The sequence below is a fragment of the Blennius ocellaris genome, assembly GCF_963422515.1.
Source record: "Blennius ocellaris genome assembly, chromosome: 6".
Classification (NCBI taxonomy): domain Eukaryota; kingdom Metazoa; phylum Chordata; class Actinopteri; order Blenniiformes; family Blenniidae; genus Blennius; species Blennius ocellaris.
The window spans coordinates 4,906,039-4,932,050 of NC_137655.1; the positions used below are offsets into that span (position 1 = coordinate 4,906,039).

Here is a 26,012-nt window from a genome sequence, read left to right on the forward strand (position 1 = left end):
AACTCAATCTCTCACCACACGTCAATTTTCTGGCAGGAAACTGAAATCAATCAATACATTTCCTCATCATTCATCTCCTGCCACCAGAAATGTCCTTTAAAGACTCTTTATGATAGTTTTATAAATCCTCTACTTTAATATTGTAATTGTTTGGGGTAATTCTACAACTAGCTCTATACTTCTTCCAAATTTGAAGATGTTAAATTGTCCCTTGTTTCTTGTTGCTCCACTATTGTCCTGATCGTTCGCCGTGATTGTTTCCGTCTGTGTTTCGTCAAGCCCTGTGAGTAATTAAAGACCCAGTCAGTCTGATCGTTTGTCCTCCCCTCATTACCTGCTCATGTCTCTGGTTCTGGTTGTGCTTGATTTCTCTTTTGACGCCTGTGTCTCCTGGACTCCTGGTCATCTGATTTGTATTCTACTGCATACATGCTAAAGTGTTTTCTGGATTTTACAGCTAATGAAAATTTCCATTGGTGTTGTCATGGTAAAATTATATCTTGGCTAAATGACAGTGTGAACGTTATTTGCACTTGGGGCCTCCATTTATCCCCCTTGAGAGCGTTCTGGTCTTGGTCCTGGGACGCTCTCGTCTTGGCCTTGACTAGACTACATTAGTAATCACCGACTTAATTTTTTTCCCTCTACGACTTGATATTTGGTCAGTATTTTCATTCAGAGCGGTTCCCTCTGGTCGACTGGCTGCCATACGCTCATTCCATCACAACGGACAAACAGAATTATTAAGGCAGCGACGTTTGAATCGTTTGTAGTGCAAATATCTGTTTTGATACCTGCATTGAGCATAAAGAGCGTTTGGACTAATACAAGCCGGCAAATAGCTTATGCAGTAATTATGGCGATTTGATCTTCTTTGTGGGATTTTTATTGGGTACAAATTAAATAAACGAGATGTATGATGTGTTTTTGTTACCTCTGGACAGAGCAAGTTCAACTCTTTGCCCCTTAATCCTAAGCTAAGTTATCCTCACCAGACGAGAGCTGCATATTCACCGCTTGAGCCAGGCGTTTGGTAATAATCCTCTCATGTGCATTTTGTACCTTTAAGAAATCTGCTTTCCACAACCGTGAATAAAAAAATATTTGTGGAATTTAAGACTGAAAAAGTCTGTACAAAAGCGACCAGCGTTTGGGTTTTTCCTTCGTAAAAGGGGTTTCTGAGGTTTTCACCGACATAGTTGAAGGCCATGCGTGCACGTTGTGGGGAGTCGAACTGAAGATACATACCTTGGCATCTTTGGCGTAGTAGAGAGTTCGGCCTCTCAGTTTGAAGTAGCGTTTTTTCCACCGCTGAAATGAGCTTGTTTGTTTCAACAACAACCCCTCCTTTATGCTCGTCTGCAAGGAAGAAAGATAGGAGAAAAAAAAATCATAAGCATTTAATGTGAGGCCTCATATTAAAGAAATCCTTCATCCGAGAGAAGTCCACGCTCTCTCTCTCTCTCTCTCTCTCTCTCTCTCTCTCTCTATCTCTCTCTTGCTCATGCTGTGTTTCACACCCTCTTGTATTTATCTGCAGGAAACTGTCAAGATTAAAAAAAAAAAAAAAAAAACTACCCACTGTTTATGTGTGTGCGGGCAGCAATTTTATGCATGGCAGGGAAAGAATAGGCCAAAAAAGTGGAGAAGAAAGGGAAAACCCATTACACACACCACACTTCATTTCTCTAAAGAGCTGTAAACTCACATCGCTCACTCAACCGCTGGGCCAGAGGAAGAGGAATGAGAGGGAGGGAGAGAGATGGAAAAGGAAAGAAAGGAACATGGCGAGGGAAGCAACTCATTCATTCTTGAGCTCCTGTGAACTTTGAGTGCTCAGAAACTGAAAAGGAAAAAAAAAAATGTCTTGAGAAAGCTGTGAGTGATGTGCGTTGAATCGTGGTTGTTTCACGAATAAAGCCATCTCTGGGGTTATTTTTAGAAAAAAAGTATTCCACAGAGGACAGGGGGATTCGGTCTTTTAAACCCGGAAATAAACAGTACTTCCGTTTTCCCTATCCCAGAGTCAAGGGATTTTGGTGGTTTTCTGATTAGATGAGAGAAGCAGCGTCTGCGGTAAAGGTTGGAGCGTTTTTCTACATTTGATTGTCCACCGAAAAGCACGTGGCTGCTGACGACTGTCGAAACAGAAACTGTAACTGGGACGTTACATCACAATGACGAACTGAAACTACTTTTACTTCTCATCTTCAAACTAAATGAAACGTCAAACAAGGTACGCGATTGACTGATTGTGCAGCTTTGAGCATCTGCTGAACTCCGTTGAGCACTTGAAAACTCTCCAAGCAAACACAAAAACATCTTGAGAGAGACTTTAGAGGTGGCCTTCCCACTGAAATAATGGTTGTGTCAAAAATCAGGTTTTTTTTTTTTTTTTAGAAAGGTATTCCACAGAGAATGTCAGGATTTAGTTGTAAACCCCTTGAAACAAGTCATACTTCTGCTTTTACTGTTCCAGGGTCCAAGGTTTTCCCAAGGTTTTGTAAAAGAGCTGTGGGTTCGATACAAAGGAACAGCATCAGTTGCAACTGTTCTAGTATTTTCCCACATTTCCTGTGACGACAGACGGTATGTGATCCTAATGTATTAGGCTCAATCCCAACATAGTTAATAGTGGCAGCAAAAATGTGTTTATTTGTATTGTCGCCTATTATAATTTCATAAAATTTAATTTTGTTTCCCTTAACATGATTTGGCCTTCAGCAGACCAAATGAACATCTGATATTGAGTCACCCTCCATCCTTCTTGTCACTGACTAAGGGTGCTGGTGTGTGTGATGGGAAAGGTGAGCGACCGGGCCCTTTTAGAATTAACTATGCTCCAACACTGTGAGGTCATGTTAAAGAGTTAAGCCTCTTTTTATACAAGGACAATCTGCAGTAATTGGTTTTTTGGTTTTTTTTCATTTCCCTTTCAGAAAATTTCGCTTTCAGCTAAAAACAATATTGGTAATGACCTCAGTGCACATTTTTGCTATGTGCTCCACACATGCATGCTTCGAGAACATCCCGATGTAAACAGTGAAGCGTGTCCTAGTTGTCATTTTTCATCGCATAGCCACAACAAACGTTGTAATATTTGTACACTTTGTTTGGAGAACCTTCAAAAACATTGTGCTTTGGGTGCTATTTTCAAAAACTGGCATTTTTCAAAGCCTTGCAACAGCCAAAGGTTCAGTTTTCATTTGAAAACACTGCCTAACTTTCTGTTTTTTTTATTCTAATTTATATCTGTTATATAGGTTAGGCAGGTGCTCCAGTTACTCTCATGTAACACTCATGGATGATTTTGTTCCGCTGGTATTATCAGAACAATTGGGAAACCAATTCCAACTATATAAACAGACAGATTTGGTGTGTTGGTGAAACCTAAATCCCCAAAAAAGGGTGTACGTTTACCTTACTGACCTCAGAGTCAGAGGATTTTCAAAATCCTTTTCTAAAATGAGTTGTGGTTGGATGCTTTAAAATAGAATCAGCATTTTTTTTTCACAGCTCATGCGGTTGCTCACAACTGCCCGAAAGTGACTGTGAGAGAAAAGCTGTTATATAATCAGGCCACAGCCTGAACTTATCGTGTTTCATATCCTTGTCAATGTTCTACTTTTCAGAGCATTCAAACGCAAACCTTGAAGCTAGTACATCGAGTAATTTTTTTTTGTATTTTCCAGGTCAGGCTAAAAAGAAAGAGCTTTGTCAAGGAGGCGAAGTGACTGATAATCACACTCCCATTGAATCACGGTTGTTTCACAAATCAAGCAGACTTTGTGGTTATTTTTAGAAAGGTACTCCTCGGAGGATGACGGGAGAGAGTCCTCAAAAGCGGAAACAGTCGGTAGTTCTGTTTCTTATCCCGGAGTCAGTAGATTTTCTGAGGTTTTCTGAAAGAGGCTTTGGTGAGATGCAAGAAATAGCGTCTGTGGTAATAACCCTTTTAGAATTTTTCCACATATTTTATTTTATACATCAGAAAGTGTGCGGTTGCTGACGACTGTCTTGAGGATGTTACATCATCAAAAACCCAAGCTACTTTTACTTTAACTTCTTGTTCTTGTCTATGAAATGACAACTTAAGCGTGTACCGCTTTGAACATCTTTTGAACTCTGAGCGCCCGCAAATTGTTCAAGCAATCAAAAAAGACATCTTGAGAAAGACTCTAATGATCATGTTCCCATTGAATCATGGCTGTTTCACCAATCAGACACACTTAGTGGTTATTTTTAGAAAGGTATTCCACAGAGGACAGCAGGATAATGGCAGAAGTCCCGGAAACACAACAAGTATGGGTTTTTCTGAGGTTTTCTGAAAGTTCTTGGTTTGTCTCACAAAGCAGCATTAGTGGTAACCCTCTCAGCATTTTTCCACATTTACTTCAACAAAGCAAGCTTTACTTCCACTTTTGCAGTTAACCGAATTTCTTGAGTTATCTGAGAGAAGTTTGCTTAGATGCCTTAAGAAAACACTGTTTTAGCATTTTTAACGTGAAAGTTTTTAGTTTGTGAAAAAACTGTCTGGGACCAAAAAAGCTGCGATGCATGTCACATCGTCATGAAAATAGTCATTTTCCACTTGACACTAAGAGATGATCATTTCATACAGAAGGTGAGGAGACTCTTGTGATGTTAATACCATTTGTTGGTTCACGAATGACGCTCACTTTGCGGTTATTTTAAGGAAGGTATTCTCCAGACGACGGTAATTTTGAGTCATGAAACCCGAAAAAAAAAAGTACTTCTGTTTTTCTAACCGCACAGTCAGGACAGTTTCTGAAGTGTTATTGATAATAAGTTAACATATTTCCACACATTTCTTCTGCGTGAAAAAGTTTTGCATCATAAATAAGAGTCTCAATGGATTTATAGAGATTGTTGGACATGTTGCATCATTGCAACCAAACAGTAGTTTCAAAACACATTGTTCAAAATATTAAAATTCAACCTATTCAATTTGTATATTCAACAGTTTTCAAGATTTTCCAGGTTCTAAATAATAATAAAAATAAAATAATAATAATAATAATACTGTTTTTTACTATTATATAAAATAAATCAATGAAATTAATTAGTTAATGTTTTTTTTAGCGATTGACAGCACTAGTTTTTTTTATTTGTTTGTGTGCTTTCGGCATTCACAAAAAATATATAATTTTCTTGCTTTAATAGAGTAAATCAGACCAATTTTTATTAGGGAGAACTTATTGTGTACATTTCCTTTTCTGACTCACATTTAAATATTTTCACTTATTGGTTAGATTGTACACACGTTTAAAGAATAGGCAAAATAAACTTTTCGGGGCACAAAGAGTTGATTTTCTGCACTGATACCGCGGAGATAGAAGGATAAAAATGTTTCTTCTATCTCATCCAGAGCCAGTGTTTGTGCCTGTCACAACAAATGAATCTTCATGAGCGACCCAGTACATGCACTCATCATCATTACCGCCCCCATCATCATCTCTCACACAAACACACACTGAACAGGCAGCGCAAATACAACTAGGCAGGCAAGAGTGGACAAAGAGAAGACAAAACACACACACACACCTTATAGGGACATTACATGAAATCACACCCATTTCCTGCAGATTTAAAGCGAAACCCACTCTCTGCTATACTGTATATATAACTAAAATCTTCTGTCGGTACCCCAAACAACAGTATGACAATAAAACATGTTTTCAACAAAAAGCACAACAATTTCTCTTTATGTCTTCATATTGACATGAGTCCTTGTCCGTCAGTGTGCAACTAAGTTTGGGTCCCCAATGGTGCATCAAAGCCAACACACACATACATACATTACATTTCAATGGTGCCTGTGCTATACATTTCATTGATTTCTTGCAGACTAACTCTTAACTCAGCCATATCTACAACCTGCCTAACCTTAAACTTGTCCCCAGCCTCACTTTGATCACAGGGTTCGGTTAATCTCCTGCTTTGTCTCGTGAGAACCTCCACTTCTGCCCCCTTTGTGACGTTAGTCTACGTTGGTTCATGTGGATTCAAGTCACAAGGACATAAACCACACGCATGCAATGTGTGCATTCTTTATGGGGTATTCCGTTCACGTACATTCATTTCCTGTAGACTTCCTCCAAAATCTTGGCTGTGACGACTATTCCACCAACTCTGTCCTTAACCTACCCCAAACAGCAATATGAAAATACAATGTGTTTTTACTGACAAACCTCATAATACATCTTTATGTCTGTACTTGTATGTATACTTTCGACTTCATTCATTTCCTGCAGACTAACTCTAAACGCCTTATAACTATCCCTGTCCTCAACAGAACCCTCACCACAGCCTAACTAAAAAAAAAAAAAAAAAAAAAAAATGTGTCTATAGCCAAAAAGCTAAAAATTTATCCATTTTCCTTGTGGGGACATTAGTTTTTGTCCTCATTGTGACGTGAGGCCACAATCACATTATTTGTCCCCACTAGTACATTAAAAACATGAGAACAAACACACACACACACACACACACACACACACACACACACACACACACACACACACACACACACACACACACACACACACACACACACACACACACACACACACACACACACACACACACACACGCTATTTATAGCAAAGGAAAGGCTGCTCTCTTCGGGGAGAATTACAAACAGACATGGAGGCTGAAGCCGACATCCTGCCCACCAGCTGTGTCAACTAAAACACAGAAAACACTGCAGAACACACACACACGCACACACACACACACACACACACACACACACGCTCGCTGCATGGTTTAAACTCTTCTGTTGCAGAGTCATGTCAATTTTAAATGTCGATCAAAATGGCCGATTAGAACTATAAATGTCAGATCTGTGATATGATCATTTAAGAGCTTGTTTACCCAAAGAAACCACAAAAACACACATTTACCTTTTGACCACACGAGTTTGTCTCAGCATGCTACAATCATATTCACCATTACACGCACCCCTTTAGGTCTTCTTCTCTCTAAACTAACCAGTTGAACTCGATTTCATGAGATATGGGAAAAATAGTCCCGTTAACTATTGCGACATGAGATAATGTTTAAGTATTTATTATCATAGCACAAAGCTGACACTATTAGCCCCCAAAGTGCACCTGATTGATGTATTTGTTTTATGGTAAAAATATGAGAAAAACTATGATTTAACATCATCACTTTATATTTAAAACTCATTTTAAAAAAGAACCAAATAAGTAGTAGCAAGTCATATTTAGTGTACGTAGTGAATGCGGGACAGTAGAACAGAATTGTAATGGTAATTTTTAACCAGGGTTGACATTTGAAGACACTTTTCAATAGAAATGTGCGCGATGAGCAATTTGGGGGTAGTTTTATACCAATTTCCAAAATATTTCAGTGCATGATTGGCATATGATGGTGTCTATTTATACTGGCTGACAGATCTGGACAAAATATTGATGCTTTAAGAATATGTTAGGCTTTAAAATGTCACATTTCTGTGGATAATTTTCAAAGAGTTAAGAAAGATACACATGCTTTGTGGATTTATTCATATAGTTATTCACTTCAGAGACAGCAGCAGCTTGAAAGATGAGGCTGTTGTTAAATTACCAAACTAAACTAGCTTGTTTTTAACTGTTGTCACATAAATTATGCATCAGTTAGTTGAATACCCTGAAAAATATATATAACAGGTCCACTTTAGGACATCAGCACCACAGCGACTCTGTGTCAGTCGGAGTGTCTTACATGTTTGAACAGTTCTGTCAGCCGCACAGTGACATTTTTATTAGTTTATTGTTTATTTTTTTATATTTTTTAATGAGTTCATATTCAGTTCTCCATTAAGATTGCATAATCAGTACATTGTGTTTTTAATCATGACTTAACTTTTCATTTTTGGTGTTTTAACTCTTAATCTAAAGTTTTCTTTAGATTAAATCTATTTGCGCTTTCTTCTCAAATGACAAATGTAAATTCAATGAAATATTAGAAAATTGGAAAATAAAAATTGTGTTAACTTGCAAGATAATATTGGCGATATTTCTTATAATAACGCAAACATATTTTTTGTTAACCTGATTAATCCATTTGGAAAACTCAGAAAACTACTGTAACTGACAGCGTAATTCTAAGCATGCAGCCAATAATATATATCTAGGGTATTTTATTTTGTAAATAACAGGGTCATAATACTCTATAATGTATAAAGATTATCTTGAAGTCCATTGCGAGAATTAGTTTTGACAGTAAAAATGTGAAACATGTAATTATGGCTTTTTTCTGTCACTTTCTGAGAGATTTTCAGGAATTTAAGGTCTCGGAACAATAGAAATGTCCTGGTAAATGACCATAGAGCCTTGGAAAAAATTCTTGAAGGGTTATTCTGACCCAAAAGGAAATTTCCACTATCGGGACAATGTCATTGCAATGCATGGTTAATGTTGAAAAAACAAAAAATAAAAATCAGATTTCGAGTAAATTCATCTGGAAAGTATAAACGCTAATTGAGTTCTTGAATTCAAGGGAATTGCACATCTAAATTACTCATCTTTTGTAGTCTGTTTGGACAGAAATGTGACTAACGGGGAAGAATCGCCGCACAGGAAGGGGACGCGCTGAAACGGCTGTATACCTACGTAAATTCACTGCTTCCCTTCCCGTAAGGTGACGGCCAAAAAAAATATATTCCTGCAGTGGATTAAGGTGAAATACTTCAATGCCGACTACCCTAAAAGGCTTTTACGGTGGGGCCGTGCCACAGTGCATGAAGTCATTGCCTCGTTTAGCCCTGCGGTGTGTGCAGAGGTTAGAAAGTGCATGTGGGGGGGGGTTCTCCTGCACATCCGCAGAGAACTTATCACGACAGAAGGTTCTTAATGCTTCTCCTTCATCATAACACTCCTGACACCAGCATAGACAAACACCCCGCAGGCTTGCTAATCAGCTGGTCTGACGGCGATGCCAACCAGAGAAGGGATAGCACCGTTCGGCCTGCGAGGCATAATGAATGCCTCATGACAGATTGAGACAAAACACACAGAGAGTTGGCATCTCTGCAGGGCACCGCGAAGGAGAGCTGAGTCACTGCAACACTAATACTACGAGGTAGGTTCACTACGTTTCTTTATTTATCTCCGGCGCGTGTAGCCAAGTAGAATCAGCGCAAGGCCTCACGTGCAGTGCAGTAAGGTCAGTATCCGTGCGGGCAAGTTTAAACTGCAAAACCCCCGCGAAAAGAAAAAGTGACACTTTTATTTTTGCCTCTTCCAGAGAAGCAGCGGTGACTTTGCTCCAGTTGGACGTTCTAGTTTCTATTTTGTTCCCTCCTTGGCCTCCATAGTTCCTTTCCTTGTCTTCATCTCCTTCCTGTTGCCAAGTAGGCCAGAAGTGATCTATAAATAGTCGCGGAGCTCGCCTCCGTGCACCCCTGCTCCTTTCTGCTGCTCCAATGTGAGACGGCCGGCGAGTCCTGAGCCGTTGAGAGGAATGAGTAACCCGAGCGGTGTGTACCGTACACCGCTGCCCGCCAGGCCGCTGACGTCGTGACACACGGGCTCTCCACGGCACGCACACACACACACACACACACACATGTTGGTACAATGGACAAAGGCGCAGGCGGTTCAAATGAATCCAGCAGCTGTGGTTGGTGGATAAGATCCCTGGGAGGCTGAAGGGCCGGAGCCGCGCAGACCCGACGTCCTGCCTCGGACAATAGCCAGACAGTCAAACCACCGGCGCATTTATGAACCTCAGCTAAGAGCCAAGTCAACGTCTCAGCCTCCGTCCATCAATCTCTCCACAAAAAAGTCCCCGAGCACGGCGTCCTAAACCAATTACCAGTCCCCTCTGGGTCCTCACGGAGGACTCCCGTCTAATTAATCTGATAAAAAATGCTTGACTTTCCACCTCCTTCCCTGATTAGGTTAATTGTGTTTTAATGCAACGAGCCAAGGTTGAAGTTTTTTGGGGAATTACACACTCGGCAAGCAGCGTAGCGACTTACTTCAGTCCGAACACGGTCACTGCTATCAACCCGGGATACGCATGAAGCAACAAATGAGGACTCTCCTCATTGTTGAACCCCTTAATTCATCTATTTTGCAACACTGTTATGAAAAGGATTGATTGCTTTATCTCATAACAATTTAAGACCAATAAGCCCCGATTACACAGAAACGTTTTTAAGTGAAAAGCGTTTTGGGGCTCGGTTTATAAGACAAGAGTGCTCGGAGCCACTGGAAATGCAACTTTTTGAAAGCAGCTCCCGACTTTCTCTCCATCAAAATGGAGGAAAATGCAACTTTTTCAAAACATCTGATTACTTTGTTGTTTTTCTTCGTTTTTCATTGATTTTCCTTCTTCTGACTTCTGCCTTACTTACACTAATTAGGGCTCTCAATCGATTCCAAGTTTCCAGCACATATTTGTTGAAGTATTCACAAATGAACACGCATTTCATCATACATGCAATCCTCCAGCAAGTATTGTGCGAATCTTGAGCAGGTATTATATGCATCTCGGACAAATATCTTGCAATTTCGAAGGAGTATCTTGTAAACACGTGGTAAGTGTTGCACCGCAGGCAAGCTCAACTCTTGACACTTTAAGTAAATATCGTCAGGCGTCGATCGAGAAATTCTTGTTGGATTCGTGTGACAAACAAAGTAATTGACATTTTTGTGTCTCTGACTTGTTAACGGTCACTGAGACGAGCCTGAAGAGGATGAAGAGGAGAGTTTCTACCAGTCCAACTGAAGCCAATTATTAAGGTTCTGTGAACTCACAAGCTTCATCATACTCAAAAAATCTAGGGCAATCAGTTAGGTTGTGTTCGGGTGCTTTGGATGCTTTTAGTACAGTCTGCATGGAGAAGTTCAGAAAAGTTCTCTCATCCGGGGACCGTCGTCTGTCAGGAAATCTAATGTCACTCAGACATCGTGCTACAATTGGAATAAAGTGTTTGTTCTGTTTCGGAGGGATGATGGAAACCTATCGTACAATATTTTCTCTTGCTACTATATTCATCGGAAAAATCATCTGTTTGATTGTTTTGTAGTTCCTGTTGGGAAAAAGAAGGCACAAAATCTGCTTTTCCCTTTTGAAAAAAAGTTGCACTAAACAAGACAGTTGGTTCCCACCAACACATTGGCTTCACACATCTTTCGCGTACGGAGTTTAATAAGCAGGAGTATCGGCACGTGGTATCGACAAGTAGCTGAAGGTTCGTACTTAATCTCGTCCTTTGAAAAAGAGCACCCGGACTAAAAATACACATTAACAAGTAACCCACAACTTAACTCCACAGTTGAAAGCTGCATGTCTGGTTCGGCCTCCAGGAAGCGACTGGTTGGAGAAGACACAGTTATCACATCGAGATTAGTCCCACGATTTGCCTCTGGTCTCTAACACTCGGCAGGAACAGTAGCCGTACATAATTCTGTGCCTCAGATTGGAGGTAGGTTCCCGGTCAAAGCTGAAACTGAATCTACTGAGGTGACTGTGCGTGAATTGCCAGCCTGAAACGGCATTTCCTCACTTCCCCCGACCGCCGCCTGACGAATGCGTAGTTACACGTTTGTGAAGTACGGCAGCGACGGAGCCCATCAGGGACGGGGCAATTACCCCTCTGCCAATGACGGGATTGTAATTTCCCCATCTCTTTGGTGAAATATTAGCATGTGGTGGGAGTTGTAGGAGAACGCAGAGTTGCAATTACACCCGGGGGAGAGGAGGACAGGACGCTGGGACACTCACAGCAGAGTGGCGGAGGTGAGGGGGAAGATAAGGAGGCGTAGAAATCCAGAGAATCAGCGCTGATCGGTTAAAGGCTCGGTTGTTGTGACACCGTGAGCCCTCACTCGGCAAGGCAAACAGCCGAGTAATGGAGGTATAACTGCTCTGACAACGAGCTTCTCTGAACAAGGCCTTCAGCATCGATGGAGGCCGGATAAGAAGGCGGCGTTCTGCATGGACCGACTCATTACTCTCACGGGGGTTTTTCGTCTTATCAGAGGTGAAATCGCCAAACGGCGATTGTTTTTCACTTGAGGTGAGTATAACATATGGTCACTTGTTGCAAAGTGCTGTCGTCTACATTTTTTGTTGGTACCAAACATTTTAACTAAGGGATGATTCACAGGATCCCTTCAGGTTCTCAGCTGCTTGCGAACTCCGCCTTGGCTACCTTGGTCATAATGTCTTCACATTAATCGGTTTACAAACAGTTTGTCGCCATGTTAATGTTTCCTGACTGACGCCATCTTGGAAAACCTTACGCAATCGTTTCTAGGAAATCAAAAATGGCGTTGCGAAAATATCAACATCTGACTGTTTCAACCTGAACAAAACGCCAGACTTCATCAAAAAAAAGAGTTTTCAAGCATTGAGAATAGTCTGAAATGTTGCGAAACTGATTGTAAATCGTTTTTTTCCAGTGCAAACTGAGATCTCGCGAGGTCCAGTGTACAAATGGGATCTTGTGACACGATGTCTCAGGAAAGACCATTTTTTTTGGAGAAATTTAAATGCGGGAAATACTTGTTTGTTTGTATGAGTGAAAAGGCAAATTTCATTCAGAAAGGTTTTAATAAGGTACTGGACATCAACAACGAAAACTGACTCCTCAATATTTCATCTCATTCGTGTGGATTCTGGTAGAGGAACTTTAAGGCCCCGTTTACACGACAACTTTCTTAAGTGAAAATGAAAAAGTTTTGTTGGGGTCCCTTTATTCAACAACGGTGCAAGAAGCCAGTGTTTTTAAAAAAAAACGGCTCCCGATCTGAAACTTTTTGAAAACTCCATTTCCACGGACATGAAATGTTGCGCACCACGACTGCAGTCAATAGTTCTTCTGCACATGTTCAGTAGATGGAGAATAAGAACATTTCCTGCCAGTGCCATGACTCCCAGTCTATATTCTCCTGGTGGTTTTATTTTGACAGTCACCGTAATAACGGTCCAACTTGGTCGTCTGTCCGCTAGAATGTCCGTGTCCTCCCACTGTTCATGTTTACAACTTGTTACTCTCTCCTGCATGTACATGTGGTTTCATTACAAAAAAAACAACCAACAGTGCCCACTAGTGGCCCGGCATGCTAACTACACAGTTTTCAGCATTTCTGCCCTTTCCATGCCGTTTTCAAAACGTTGCCGTGGAAACACGAAGCTCTTTTGAAATGCAAAAACGATGCATTTTCACTTGAAACTCAAATTCTCCTTTTTTTTTTTTTTTTCTTCATAGTTTCCCGAATTTCATCTATATGCTGTGTGCAGAGATATCTCCAGTCCCAGCAGCAGCAGCAGCCTGTAGCCGAGCCCGACGCACCATCGGCTCTGCTTTTAATCACACGGCTCCAGAATTAGTCACAAGTTTCTAAGCACCGTACCACACACCCTGCAAAGACAAGCGAGGGGGCCGAGAGTGGAGATGACAGGAGAGAGGAGGCAACGAGACCGTCGTGAGTCACCCTCACATGTTTGCGGCAATCAAACATGGAGTCCTGCCTCCCACCACATATTTAGACGGGTCTATTTTCATTAACGACGCTGACAGCTGAAGGGCATTTGCATAAGGGTACCCTGGCACCCGTTTGTCACTTTTTTCGGTTTTGTGTTCTGGTGTTTGGAAATGTGTCGTCAATGAAGGACTGGAACAGCCAGTAAATGGGACATATTTTTTAAACAGGAATGTCAAACACAAGGCCTGTGGAGCAAAACCGACCTCCACAAGGCTCCAAACCCGCATAAACAACAAGCAAATTGTAAAAATTTCAAAGAAAACTTTGATTTTCAGGAATAGATGTTTTTTTTTTTTGCAGCAGAAATTTTCATTAAAATTGGCTTTATGTTGAGATTGTTTTCTTTTTTTTGATGTGTTTGGTGTTTTGGCCAGATTAGAGCCTCTTGTGAGACATTTTGGCCCACAGGCCTTATGTTTGACACCCGTCTTATGGAATGTAGAGTCGACATAGCAAACTGCATTAACTTTAAATTAATGAAGGAGAATCACTGTTTTCGTCAATAAATTAGTTTACCTGTACAGCTACAGCTGAAGTAGAAACCAGTGGGAGTTTCTTTTCTTTTCTATTTTTTTTTATAAATTTGCTTTTTTGATAAGATATTTTAAGCTGCACAATTTTCTAGTTTTGATCATCTTTAATGAAAAGTGAATTTTAAAAGCATCAATGTAGTTTTTTTTACTTAATATTGTGGTTTACTTACACGTCTTCCATGATTTTTTTCCCCTCCCTCCATTTCAACACCAATTGAGAAAAGAGTGGATGCATAACTCCGTGGCATGCGTGACGCCCTGCAGCCGAAATAAGCGCGTTACGGACGCAGTTGACCGGCGAGGGACGAAAGACGCGGTCGTCTGTGGCAACCAGAGAAGCGGAGAGATAGTGGAGGGGGACGGACAGAGACACTGTGCACACATGCACATGTGCCCACACACACACACACACACACACACACACACACACCTGCATGGATCCTTGCACACACACACACACATGGCGCGGAGCTGAACAAACAGCCCGGTGGAACAACACTCAGTGAGTCAGTGCCTGCATGATCCATTAGGAACCCTCAGCACACACACACACACACACACGCACACACACACACACACGGAGAGAGAGAGAGAGAGAGAGAGAGAGAGAGAGAGGGAGAGAGAAAGAAAACCCACTGACCCGCACCATAAGTCACAGACCTGTTAGTGCAATGTCAACATGCTAGACACACTGATACAATTACAGTAGAAGTGCTTTATACCACTAAGATAGCGGCATAAAGTAATCCCGCAGTGACATGCAGCCCGCTGGATGGAGTTTGACAGAGCAGATTAGGCCTCTCCGGGCTGAACGCCAACCCGCTGCAATTAGCAATCCCTCCAGTATATGTTCATGTCACAACTCATCCACCGGACCCTGATACGGTTTTTAAAAGTGCAGGCTTGACCAGCAGAGGCGACGCGTTGCAACGATACCAGGTGGTGATGTCCAGTATGACGATAGGCAACAAACGTTTGGATTATTTTACTGGTTTTGTGCCTTAATATTTGTTCTTCGAAGAAGCAGTGCTATTTCTGGATCGATTTCTTTAAATACGTCCATTGATAATGTTAATTCGGACGTGTTGAATGAGATACATGTTATTACTGTCCGCTTGCTGGTGCAACCATGGAAATGTCCCCATTGTGGGAAAACATGAGGGATTATCAATCAATACGATCAACGGAAACTGATATCTCCATTACTTACATTTTCAATTGTGCAGCATTTACATTCATCTGTACATATATTTGCTTTTTTGTTTTTTTTAAATGTATACTGAAAACATTTTTCCTGCCTTATATTTTTGTATTTTTTCTGCAGTAGCAACATTTCAGAAAAGTTGCATTTTGTGCCGTTTCCATGGAAACGGAGTTGAAGCAATTTTCAAAAAGTTGCGTTATGCTTCTTTTTTTTCCATGGAGACGGTGTCGGAGTGGTTGTTTTTTTTCGAAAATTGCATTTTGCCCCGTTTCAACGTAAGCCGGAGTTTTGAAAAAAGTTACGTTTTGCCCCGTTTCCATGGAGACAGGGTTGTTGTGTGAAAAGTTGCAAAAACGCAATGAAAGTTTTGCATTTTTGCTTGAAAACTTTGTCGCATAAACGAAGCCTCAGTTGAATATAACTGGTAAAAAAAAGAATATAACAATAATATTTACTGTATATTTCCTATTTGTTAGATTTTTGGGGGGATTTTTTTTTGCAGTCACCTTTTTCTTGCAGAAAACCATCAATAAACCCGACAACCCCTCCATTAAAACATATAAACTCCGATTGTCATATTGCCACGCGTCCTCAAAAGGTTACACACCATTGATCTGAGATCCTTTGCATTAGAAATGTGAGGCCTGACGTGCCCGAGGCCTCTAAATATACTCCTGCGCTGAATAATGTAAGTGGGGTGGAGTGGAGCCGTCAATAATTAAGTGGCTCCATTGGCGTGGTGGAGGACGCAACCCGGGTCCGGCGTAAACGCTAAGTGGGCCAAGAAAGCTAAGGTGTCAGGAGGTAAGAAGCAGCGCAGCGTCTTCTTACTGACTCCATCCATCCCTCCTTCCTTCCTGCCTTTTGTGCTGGGAGCCGGCCGCGGGTGACGGCAGGTTACACCCTCAACAGGTCACCGGTGTATCGGAGGGCACACACACACACACACACACACACACACACACACACACACACACACACACACGCAACATGCAAACTCCAAACTGAAATGCTTATAAATCTTTAATTGTTGAACCTCCGTTATCTATCACACACAAAAAAACTGTGATTGTAGATTGAAATATCTGACATTTACTGTAAAGTGTAAAATGAAAAGAGAGTTTTAAAAGGAAGACTGGGACTGCACTTGGTGTGACAGGGACGACTGTTTAGATCAGGGGCGTCAAACTGATTTTAGTTGAGGGGCCACATCCACATAATCTGACCTCTGGGGGGGCCGAACAAGTCAAATGTAACATGTTAAACTGCAGATATGGACAAAAGTCTTTCCTTCTTTTGATCCTTTTGTAACTGCAAGAATTTGCCAGTCTATCCTGAAATATACATATTAAAGGAAATCAGATATTATTATCTTTGCAAACAAAACCCTCAGTCACCTGTATCTGGATATCGTATTTTTATTCAGGATTAAAACAATTTGTCATCATCTAGAAATTGTTTTGAGTTTATGTGTCTAAAGTATCACTTCACATAAATTGGACACCTTTATTGTGAAAGGTGTTGCGTTATGTGACCTCCCACAGATGCATTAATAAATTCTGACCAAGGGCGGTTTTGAGTGTCATTTTTGCCAATCTAGTGTTTTTAGATCAGCCTCTTGTCAGTTTTCATATTTATACTTTTAAAAAAATCCCATGCCGCATGTTTGACACCCCTGGTTTAGGTTAACGTTAAGGTCTTGCGGGGCGAAACCAGCTCCAATCTGGACAAAAATAAATCAAGCAAATTGTAGAACTTTCAAAGAAAACATACTTTTTTTTTTCTCCAACAAATCACTGAAGAGTAGCAGACACAAAACAACATCAGTGATGAAACTCGCCTCAAAGCCATGCTGTCAGGGGGAGTTGGGGAAAAAAAACACCCTTAAAGCAACAGGTTGGTTTTTTTTAAAGGGACATTTCAATGTAGTTTGCAGCAGGTTTTGTATAATAGCACTTTATGTTGAGATTTGAGTCGTTTTCAGGAGTGATTGTTTGTTTTTGTGTGGGAAAATATAGATATTTTCATCACGTACACTCAAAAGCAATCAACGGAGGCAGTTGTTCAGTTTACATATCAGAAATATGTTTGACGAACATGAGAATATCGAGTTTCTCTTTGTTGAACGGCTCATTCTAATACATGTTGTTCAGATAATAAGTAAAAATAGACTCAGTCCACCTCGTCTGAATAGATGGAAATGTGAGGCATGACTACATACTTTCTTTGGAAAACACTGAATTTCCCTGTGTTTGAATGGTGCTCTATAAATACATTTGGCTTGACTTACTCTGCACCACAACAAAGGAAAACCTTTAAATTCGTGTCTTTTTCTATTCATACATATATTTATAACCATATGCATATAATTGTAGTTATCGTGTACACTTGTAATATATTATATGTTTGTTAAAAGCATTTTCTGGATGGATGCAAACTGCATGTCGTTGCCTTGTACGACATGTGCAATGACAATTAAGTTGAATTCTATTCTATTCTATCCTATTGAGGCACCATTTTACTGGTAATGGCTCACCTGTGACTTGATGCATGGCTAGATATTGACACTAAAAGTTGGATTAATAGAGGAGGGATGAGAGTGAATAACTTCCCCCCCAATCCTTTTAATAAGCACTTTTGTTGCCTTTCATTTTAATCTCTATTATTAATTGTTATATAATTCTCTTTTTTTTTTTTATTACTATTGACCATGTTTTGCAATACATGCATGTTTTCGTCTGTTTTTGCATTCCAAATAAACAAACAATTTTGAAGATTGTCAGCGCCAACAATTTTAGGTTATATATATATATTGTGTGTATGTGTGTGTGTGTGTGTGTGTGTGGGGGGGGGGGGGTCTCTGGTCCGTCTTGCATAAGAGAGCAACAGGACTTGAAGAGTTGAAGAACAGCACACAGAGATCTGTTGAATGTCAGGAGGTTGTTGGGAGTCAGACGTTTCTAAAACGAGCCAGTTTGCGCAAATGTGCGCGCGGATCATCTCGGTTGGAAGAAGTCAACAAGCCACATAAGAGGCAAACACAAAAACAACAACAACAACAACAACAACAACAACAACAACGAGGAGGAGGCCGAGCCTTACCTTGGTCCTGATCTGTCCCGAGGTGGACACTTTCCGGATGAGTTTCTGTGGCCCTTCCTGCTCCGCCTCGCTGTCGGAGGACTCGTCCGCGGCTCCGGAGCCGGCCGCGGCGCCCACCACATGCGCGTGGATCCCCGCCGCGGACGCCGGTCCTTTCTCCGGCTCCTGTCGGGAGGAGGAGGAGGAGGAGGAGGAGGGAAACCAACAGTCGGGGTTAGCAGCCGCCGCCGCCGCCGCCACCGCTCCCTTCCTCTCGTGGAGCCGGGCGCTGCCGAGCGGCTGCGACGCGTCTCTCCTCGCCGTCATCTCGCGCGCGTCTCCCGGATAAAGGCGGCGGTGTTCGTCGGAGCGTGTGTGGGCTGCGGAGCGCGCGCGGGGGGATGGAGCATGTCGCGGCGTGGCGGGGAAGGGCTCCGCGGCGCATGCAAAAAAAGAAAAGGGGGGGAAAAAAAAAAAAAGAAAAAACCCTCCCGGAGTAGAGCCCCCTGCCTGGCGGATGGCTATTATGGCTCCACACCGGGGGAGACGGACCGGTGAACCGGAGGGATCGTCCGTGGCAGGGTAGACCCTAGCGGCTGTGTTCACACAAACGTCCTCATAAAAAAAAAAATAATAATTAATAAAAAAATAATGACTCCAATTAACTCCATTAGAAATCCCACTACTCAAACTCAAACCACAGTTACTCACACACAAGTACTCAAACTACATATCCCGATCCCGCTCTGTTACAATAATCAATTATCTATTTATAAGTAAAAGTTTAGTTAACTTTAATACACGCGTGAACTCATATTAATATAACTAATATCATCCCTTTCTTTTTGAATGAGAGTTAATCCATTGTGACTGGATTGAATTGACACACAGCAGATGATTTATGGCGGTTGGTGGATTTTTCTTTCTTTTCTTTTTTTTTTTTTAAGGAAATGGGCAGGGACCAAGCGACAAAATGTGGATTAGAAGAAAAAGAAGTCATTCATCCGAGAATGAGCGTGACAATTGTTGGAAGTTATCAGTGTGCGGACTTGTGTTTGACTCGATTTCAAGCGAATCACACGCTTTTAGACGTCTTAGAATAAAACTCGTAAAAAAAAAAAGAATCGCGAGGAAACGCGTAAAGACGCACCGGAGCGTAAAGTCGGATCAGTTGGAGAAACTTAACCAGATTCTTCTAACGCGAGTTTCTTTTGGGGATGAGAAACCTAAACAAGGCTGCATTGGGACCACTTTGTAAAAAAAAAAGTCTTCAGATTTGTATTTTTTTTTTTTTACTCACAAGTTCCTCCCACGCCGGGCTGCGGGTGCAGTGATACACATCCTCCATAGTCCCCAGAACCTCCGCGTCCTGCTCCGGGGGAGAGAAGAAAACCGAACCGGGAGAGGAAATTGGAAGGTGGAGGAATTCACAACCTGCTTCTCCTCGCGCAGCTCGCAGGCGCTGTGAGGAAGCGGACAGGACAGGAGGAAGAGGAGGAGGAGGTGGAGGAGAAGGGGTGGTGGTGGTGGTGTTGGGGGGGGGGGCTCTCTCCGCGTCTTCCCACCGCCTGCCTCCTGCCTTCCTGCGCGCGTCCCTGCGCGCGGCGCTCGAGCTCCGGAGGGGCCGAGCTTTGTGATGATTATGATGATGATGATGGTGTGCGGCGAGGCGCTCCACGTGAGAAATGTCAAACCCCGGCGACGGAGACCCGCAGGGAGGAATCACACGCGCCGGGCGTGTGCGCGTGCACGGCCGTGTCGGTTCAATTACGTAATCGATTAAATGCCCCAGTGGAGACTGTTTGGAGTTAAATACCCTTAAATGAGTAACTCTTACCCCCACAGTCAATATTATTATTATTATTATTATTATTATTATTATTATTATTATTATTATTATTATTATTATTATTATTATTATCATTATTATTATCATTAGTAGTAGTAGTAGTAGCTATAGTGATTTTAACTTTGTATATTAATAATAGTATGTATAATATCTATCTATCTAGCTATCTATCTATCTATCTATCTATCTATCTATCTATCTATCTATCTATCTATCTATCTATCTATCTATCTATCTATGGCAAATTGGACGCCAGGGTTTTAGTGAGATTGAAGTGCAAACCTATATATCATTCGTGATTTGATTTTTTGGGTGTTCTCTCTGTTAAAAGCTCCTCGAAATGACTGTGTTGTATTTAGTGCTACGTCAATAAAAGTTTAATTGAAAATTGAAAATGATTCTTGTGTCTCGTGCTATGAAATTTAGGGCAGAAGTACTGGAGTTGATCTTCACTGGGCAAAGGCAGGTTTCACTCTGGACTGGTCACCATGTGCGTCACAGGCCAAACAGAGAGAGAAAGAGACAGACAATTTGCTCACACATATTCACTTTCACAGATATGGGATATTTAGAGTCACCAATTATCCTCACATGCATGAGAACATGCAAACTGCACGTAAAAGTCCAACACTGTATCATGGCTTTATGTGGTGAGGCTGAGAGTGCTAATCATATCACCACTTTGGAGCATCATTGCTACCACGTCACTTTTAATCAAAAAGACACAGAAATTAAAATCCAAAGTATTGGATGACGCGTGATAAATTCTAAATAAGCAATATAATGTCAATCCGTTATTTTGCTTTTTTTTCTTTCAGAGTTTACATCCACAAGCAATGTTAATGTTGGATACAGTGCACTTATTGTATAATTTATTATTTATTTGCCACCTTTACGTTTGTTCGTTCCTTCGTTCAGTCAGTCAGTTGGTCAATTGTTTAGTGGACAGAGATATATAGATAGATATATAGATAGATAGATAGATAGATAGATAGATAGATAGATAGATAGATAGATAGATAGATAGATATCTGGATAGATATATATTTTGCACTCATGGCGACTTTTTTAAATCTATAGAAGTAAACTTTAACTGACCGTATGGTTCAGTGGACGATATTATCGAAACGCGGAACCTTTGCCAGCACGTCCACACGGAGGACTTTAGGAGCGGACCGTCTTGTCCTGCTGTTATTTTCCTCCGGCTGCGCCAACATGAAGTGACCGGCGTTATGAAATGATGGAAAGGGGGACAGAAATAGGTCATTAAAACGCGGCGCTTGTAAGTTATCGAAGTGTTTCTGAATGGAAACACTCTGAAACATGCACTCCCAGATACTGTGCAGCGGCACGGCCGCGGCCGTGGCTGCCCGGAGGATGAGGGCTCTTCTGGGTTCAGTTGTGGGGAGAAATGGCTGGAAGAGGAAAACACACGAGGTCAAATTCCTCAACACCTCCTCAGGTAATCTGTCGTCTGCGTCAATCCCACTGCGGCATCGGAACATGAAGCTAGAGATTAGACTTAAACTGTAGTTTAAGAGTTTGTACCTGACTTTTTACCTGACTTCAAATGACTGCTGACAGACTGCTGTCACTTTACTGAGACAGATGCTAAATTGTGGCTTCTTCATGACGAAATACAGCAGAAAATGTTGTTTTAAACATGTGAATTCAAATAGAAATAATTTTCCTAGTCTAAGTGAACCGTAACTAATTACACGTGGTCTTGCACGTTTAACTAGGTTAAAGGTGAAAACCAAAAAAAACAATTTTTTCAACTGATAAAGTGATCGAAGTCAATATTTTAGATGTGAATATCAAATACAATTGTTAAAAATCAAAAATTTCAAAGACATCGAAAATGTAAGCAATTTTTTTGAGTGATTATAGCCAACTACTTATACTTTATTACAGTTGTGATTTTTGTCTTATTTTTAGTCCTATTTGATAGTCACTGTATATAAGCTACCTCTATTCTCACCTAACTGTCTGCACATTCCTTGTCTTTCCTTTCCTCATGAGTGTTCTTAAGAGCTGAATGTTACGAGTACATTTCTCCACTGCGAGATCAATAAAGGCCTATCTTATCTTATCTTATCTTAAAAGGGTTTTGAGCACAGGTGGATAGATTAGATCTTGTTTGATTTCACGACAATCATTCATGCATTGCTGACAAATGATCCAAACAGTTCCCACTATCTTCACATCTGACAAACTCTCTTTCTAAATGCTCTTTGTATTCTCAGTCAGGGTTCCTGAATTAAAATGTTAAATTTATGTTCTCTTTTTCAGCTTTTTGCTGCTGTCAAATTCAAAATAAGGTCGTATTTTTTGTGAAAGGATGAAATCTTTTAATATTTGTTATAGTGTCTAAACATTCACTTCTGCTGCTCATCCCACAAATGCATGATCCTTTAAAATGTGGGAATAAACAGGCTTTGAAAGAAAGAAATACATCTTGACTTTGTTTTTTTTTTTCTGTGTTTTAAATGTTGTCCCAGCTTCTTTTTTTTTTTGGGAGTTTGCTTTTGAAAGGAACTGACGTCTCCCGTTTGTTCTCCTCATTGTCTTGCAGGTGACACAGTGACGATTGGCGATATCTCATACAGACTGAAAACACCTCAGAACCCAGAGCTCGTCCCCGTGAAACACAGTAAGCACTTTCTTTCCTGCGTGTTGTCGAGCCTGTAAGACAAATGGGTACGTCTGCATGGAGTGATCGCTCTGTCCCCGCTTGCTCTAGTTTCGGACTGCCTGCCACAGACCGTGGCTCAGCACCTGCGATGGATCATGCAGAAGGACCTTCTGGGCCAGGACGTGTTTCTCATCGGGCCCCCCGGGCCACTGAGACGCTCCATAGCCATGCAGTACCTGGTCAGTGCTCACAGTACCTCACAGGATCTTAATGCTGCTTTACACAGTTCACTACAACATGCTGCCTGAATCTCTGGCACTGCATTCAATTGGTTCAAATATTAAATGAAAAATAGGGAATGTTAATATTATGCATCGGTATCTAATTATGGGTGCGAGCGTATGAAAATCACTGTAAAATTTCTTGCACAATATCAAGTAATGACTGGCACCATATGTGGAGGAACCACCAAACAACACCAAACAACCACTTGTTCTCAAAAATGGAGGGAGTTCTCACGGAAAAACCTGATCCGTCTTTTTTTATGACCCCTAGGGTTAAAAGTAAATATTTAAAGCAGCCTCTTCCATGTTGGAGAATCTGTGGATCAGGAAATGTTAATCATAGCCATATATTCTGGAAGTGTTCAAAAATAAGTGACTGTTGGAAAATAATAAACACAGAAATAATGCAAATTTTGGGTTATAAAGATACCGTTGGATGTCAATATGCTGTACCTGTGCAATTTTCCAGTTGAGTTTGTACACTGTAAAGATAAGTACCTGTTGAATATTTTAACAGTGGCTTGTAAAAAAAACTATCACAAGGAAGTGGTACCAAGCTGATCCTCCAACGACGGAACGATGGATCCAGACTGTTGAGCAGATCCAGTTAATGGAAAATTTGACTCACATGCTGAGATTACAAAGATCCCAGTTTGAGGAGAAATGGGCAATATATAAGAACAGCGACAATGTAAATTCAACTGGGTGAGAAGGGACATGTTGACAAAAACACATGTGACCCTGTGAGTTTTGAAATCTTTTCCCCTGTAATGTAATTGAATTATATATTTTTATTTTTATTAAATTTTTTCTTGCGTTTGCTTCGATATGTTTGTTCTTGTATTTTACAATTGTTCAAAAATAAATAAAAAGAAAGTAAAAAAAAAAATGTCTTGCACAAATTGAACAATTATTATAGAATGCAACTTTCTGGTACAAAATACATTGAAACTTCTGTAGGTGTTGCATTCTGGGTGTTTTTACAGTCGTGTTCCACGAGGGTGAAGTGGACAATGTGGTGAACTTTAAAGTCGAGTGTCCTGCTTGTTCTTTCTCCAGGAGTTGACCAAAAGAGAGGTGGAGTACGTTGCTCTGTCCAGGGACACGACGGAGACCGACCTGAAGCAGAGGAGGGAGATCCGATCGGGGACGGCCTTCTACATCGACCAGGTGAACGAGAGTTCTGACACTTTGAGCGTGAAAAGAAATGTAAGAGGAAATCTCTTGAACTCACAACAAGGATTTTTCTCCTCAGTATTTCAGTGAGAGGCAGCGATGGCCCGATATGTAGTGTCACACAAACGACCAGGGGTGCAAAACCTGCCTGCTAAAAGGCTCAATTCAGTCTGAAGATGTGAAGTCAGATGAGACAACAACTGCATCTTGTAGTTTAAACTTATTTCTTTCACACCAGAACTGGAACTCATGAAACAATGCCAGGAACTCACACTGTGAGGGTGAATCGGATTAAAGTTGGGGTTTTTTTAACAAGTAAAAAAAAAAGAAAAGGAAATGTGCATTAAATATCAACATTTCCATAATGCATTTGGGGTTTTTTTGGAGGTGGAACAAAAAAAGGAATATTTAAAAGTTACTTTATTTCCGGCACATCTCAGAGCAGATAATGCAGCACTCAACTCAAGGGAATGTCCGAGTTCAAATCCATGGACCGATGAGAGCTTTTGAGCAGGGAAAGTGAAAGACACTGTATTTTTTTCCACCACCTTAAGCAAGGCCCTGAATCCAGTGGTGGCCACAGCTGGCCTGTGAGTGGCTGCGATCCGGCCCGCCAAACCTAATATGCAAATTGTAAAAAATTTCCAAGAAATCATTGATTTTTAGAAAAAAACCCAAGAAATTTGAGTTACATTTTTTTAAAATTAAATTAAGAATTAAGAGAGATGATTTTAAAATAGGCATCATGTTGAGATTTTGCATATGTTCATCATGTATACTCCCCACAACATTAAAAAAATCTTTAAACTTTCAATTTAAAGCTTATTCTGGTGCTATTTCACCAGTTTGGCTCAGTGAAGGTGAAATCGGACTGTATGTGACCCCCCTCAACTGAAACGCTTCACACCCCTTGATCTGAATCCACTGCTCTGTCTTCAGAAAACAACGTTTTCATTGTCAGTCACAAAGAAAGTTACGGGTTTCACATGGTGGTTTTGCACACCGTGCGGGACATTTCCGCATCCTTTCCAAAGCTCCATTACGACGCTGTATTTACAGTAAAATTAGAACAATGAGGTTCTGTGAAGTGTGTGTGTGGGATGTGAAGAACTGATTGAAAACATGATGAATGTCCCTTCTTCTCCTCCCCCTCCTCCTCCTCCTCCTCCTCACTCCCTCGCTCCACACGACCACACAGAGTAACAGTAACACAGAAAGCCACATCAACACAGTGGCTCTGTTCTCCGCCGTGCCCCCTCTGATCACTCAGACCTTATGTAAACACGCGCCCCCGGGCTCTGCAGTGAGAATGCATCAAAACCGCAGCCCCTCGTCGTCCCAAAGTTAAACCTTCTGTTGGCGATTTCTTTTTTCCCAGCGTGCGCATCCTTCAGACTCCACTCATAAACTTCCGGAAGAGGAATATCCACGCCTAATTAGGTTGACTTTCCTATAATTAGACGGCAGCTGGAGAGGCGTTCAGTTACCGTCACGCCAATGCGCCGACTGAAGTCGGGGTGATTTTATGAATGGGTTATTTCTCAGCGGATGCAACGGCGGCGTCCGTAAAGGCTGCGAGGTCATTGATTTAAGTCTCGGGGGTCAAAATCATTCGGGGGGGCCGAACAAATCAAACATATATTAAACTGCAGATATGGACAAATGTCAAAGTCTTTCCTTCTTTTGATGCTTTTGCAAGAATTTGCCAGTCTATTCTGAAA

The 26,012-nt window shown here is 41.2% G+C and overlaps 2 protein-coding genes across 2 annotated transcripts in view; one reads left to right on the top strand and one right to left on the bottom strand.

The window, feature by feature from the left end:
• dgkh (diacylglycerol kinase, eta) overlaps positions 1 to 18,674 on the bottom strand; it is a gene marked incomplete at its 5' end in the record, with an annotated part of 63,584 nt that extends 44,910 nt beyond the window's left edge. Inside the window, 2 exons of the mRNA XM_080498390.1 lie at positions 1,249 to 1,359; positions 18,369 to 18,674. Coding sequence (XP_080354516.1) covers positions 1,249 to 1,359; positions 18,369 to 18,674 — 417 coding nt within the window. The remainder of the gene's footprint in view (positions 1 to 1,248; positions 1,360 to 18,368) is intronic.
• A 2,754-nt stretch (positions 18,675 to 21,428) lies between these two features.
• Positions 21,429 to 26,012, top strand: part of vwa8 (von Willebrand factor A domain containing 8) — a 38,590-nt gene continuing 34,006 nt past the window's right edge. The window contains exons 1-4 of the mRNA XM_080498667.1: positions 21,429 to 21,658; positions 22,772 to 22,849; positions 22,940 to 23,070; positions 24,175 to 24,285. Of these exons, the coding sequence (XP_080354793.1) occupies positions 21,520 to 21,658; positions 22,772 to 22,849; positions 22,940 to 23,070; positions 24,175 to 24,285 (459 nt within the window). The 5' untranslated portion in view covers positions 21,429 to 21,519. The remainder of the gene's footprint in view (positions 21,659 to 22,771; positions 22,850 to 22,939; positions 23,071 to 24,174; positions 24,286 to 26,012) is intronic.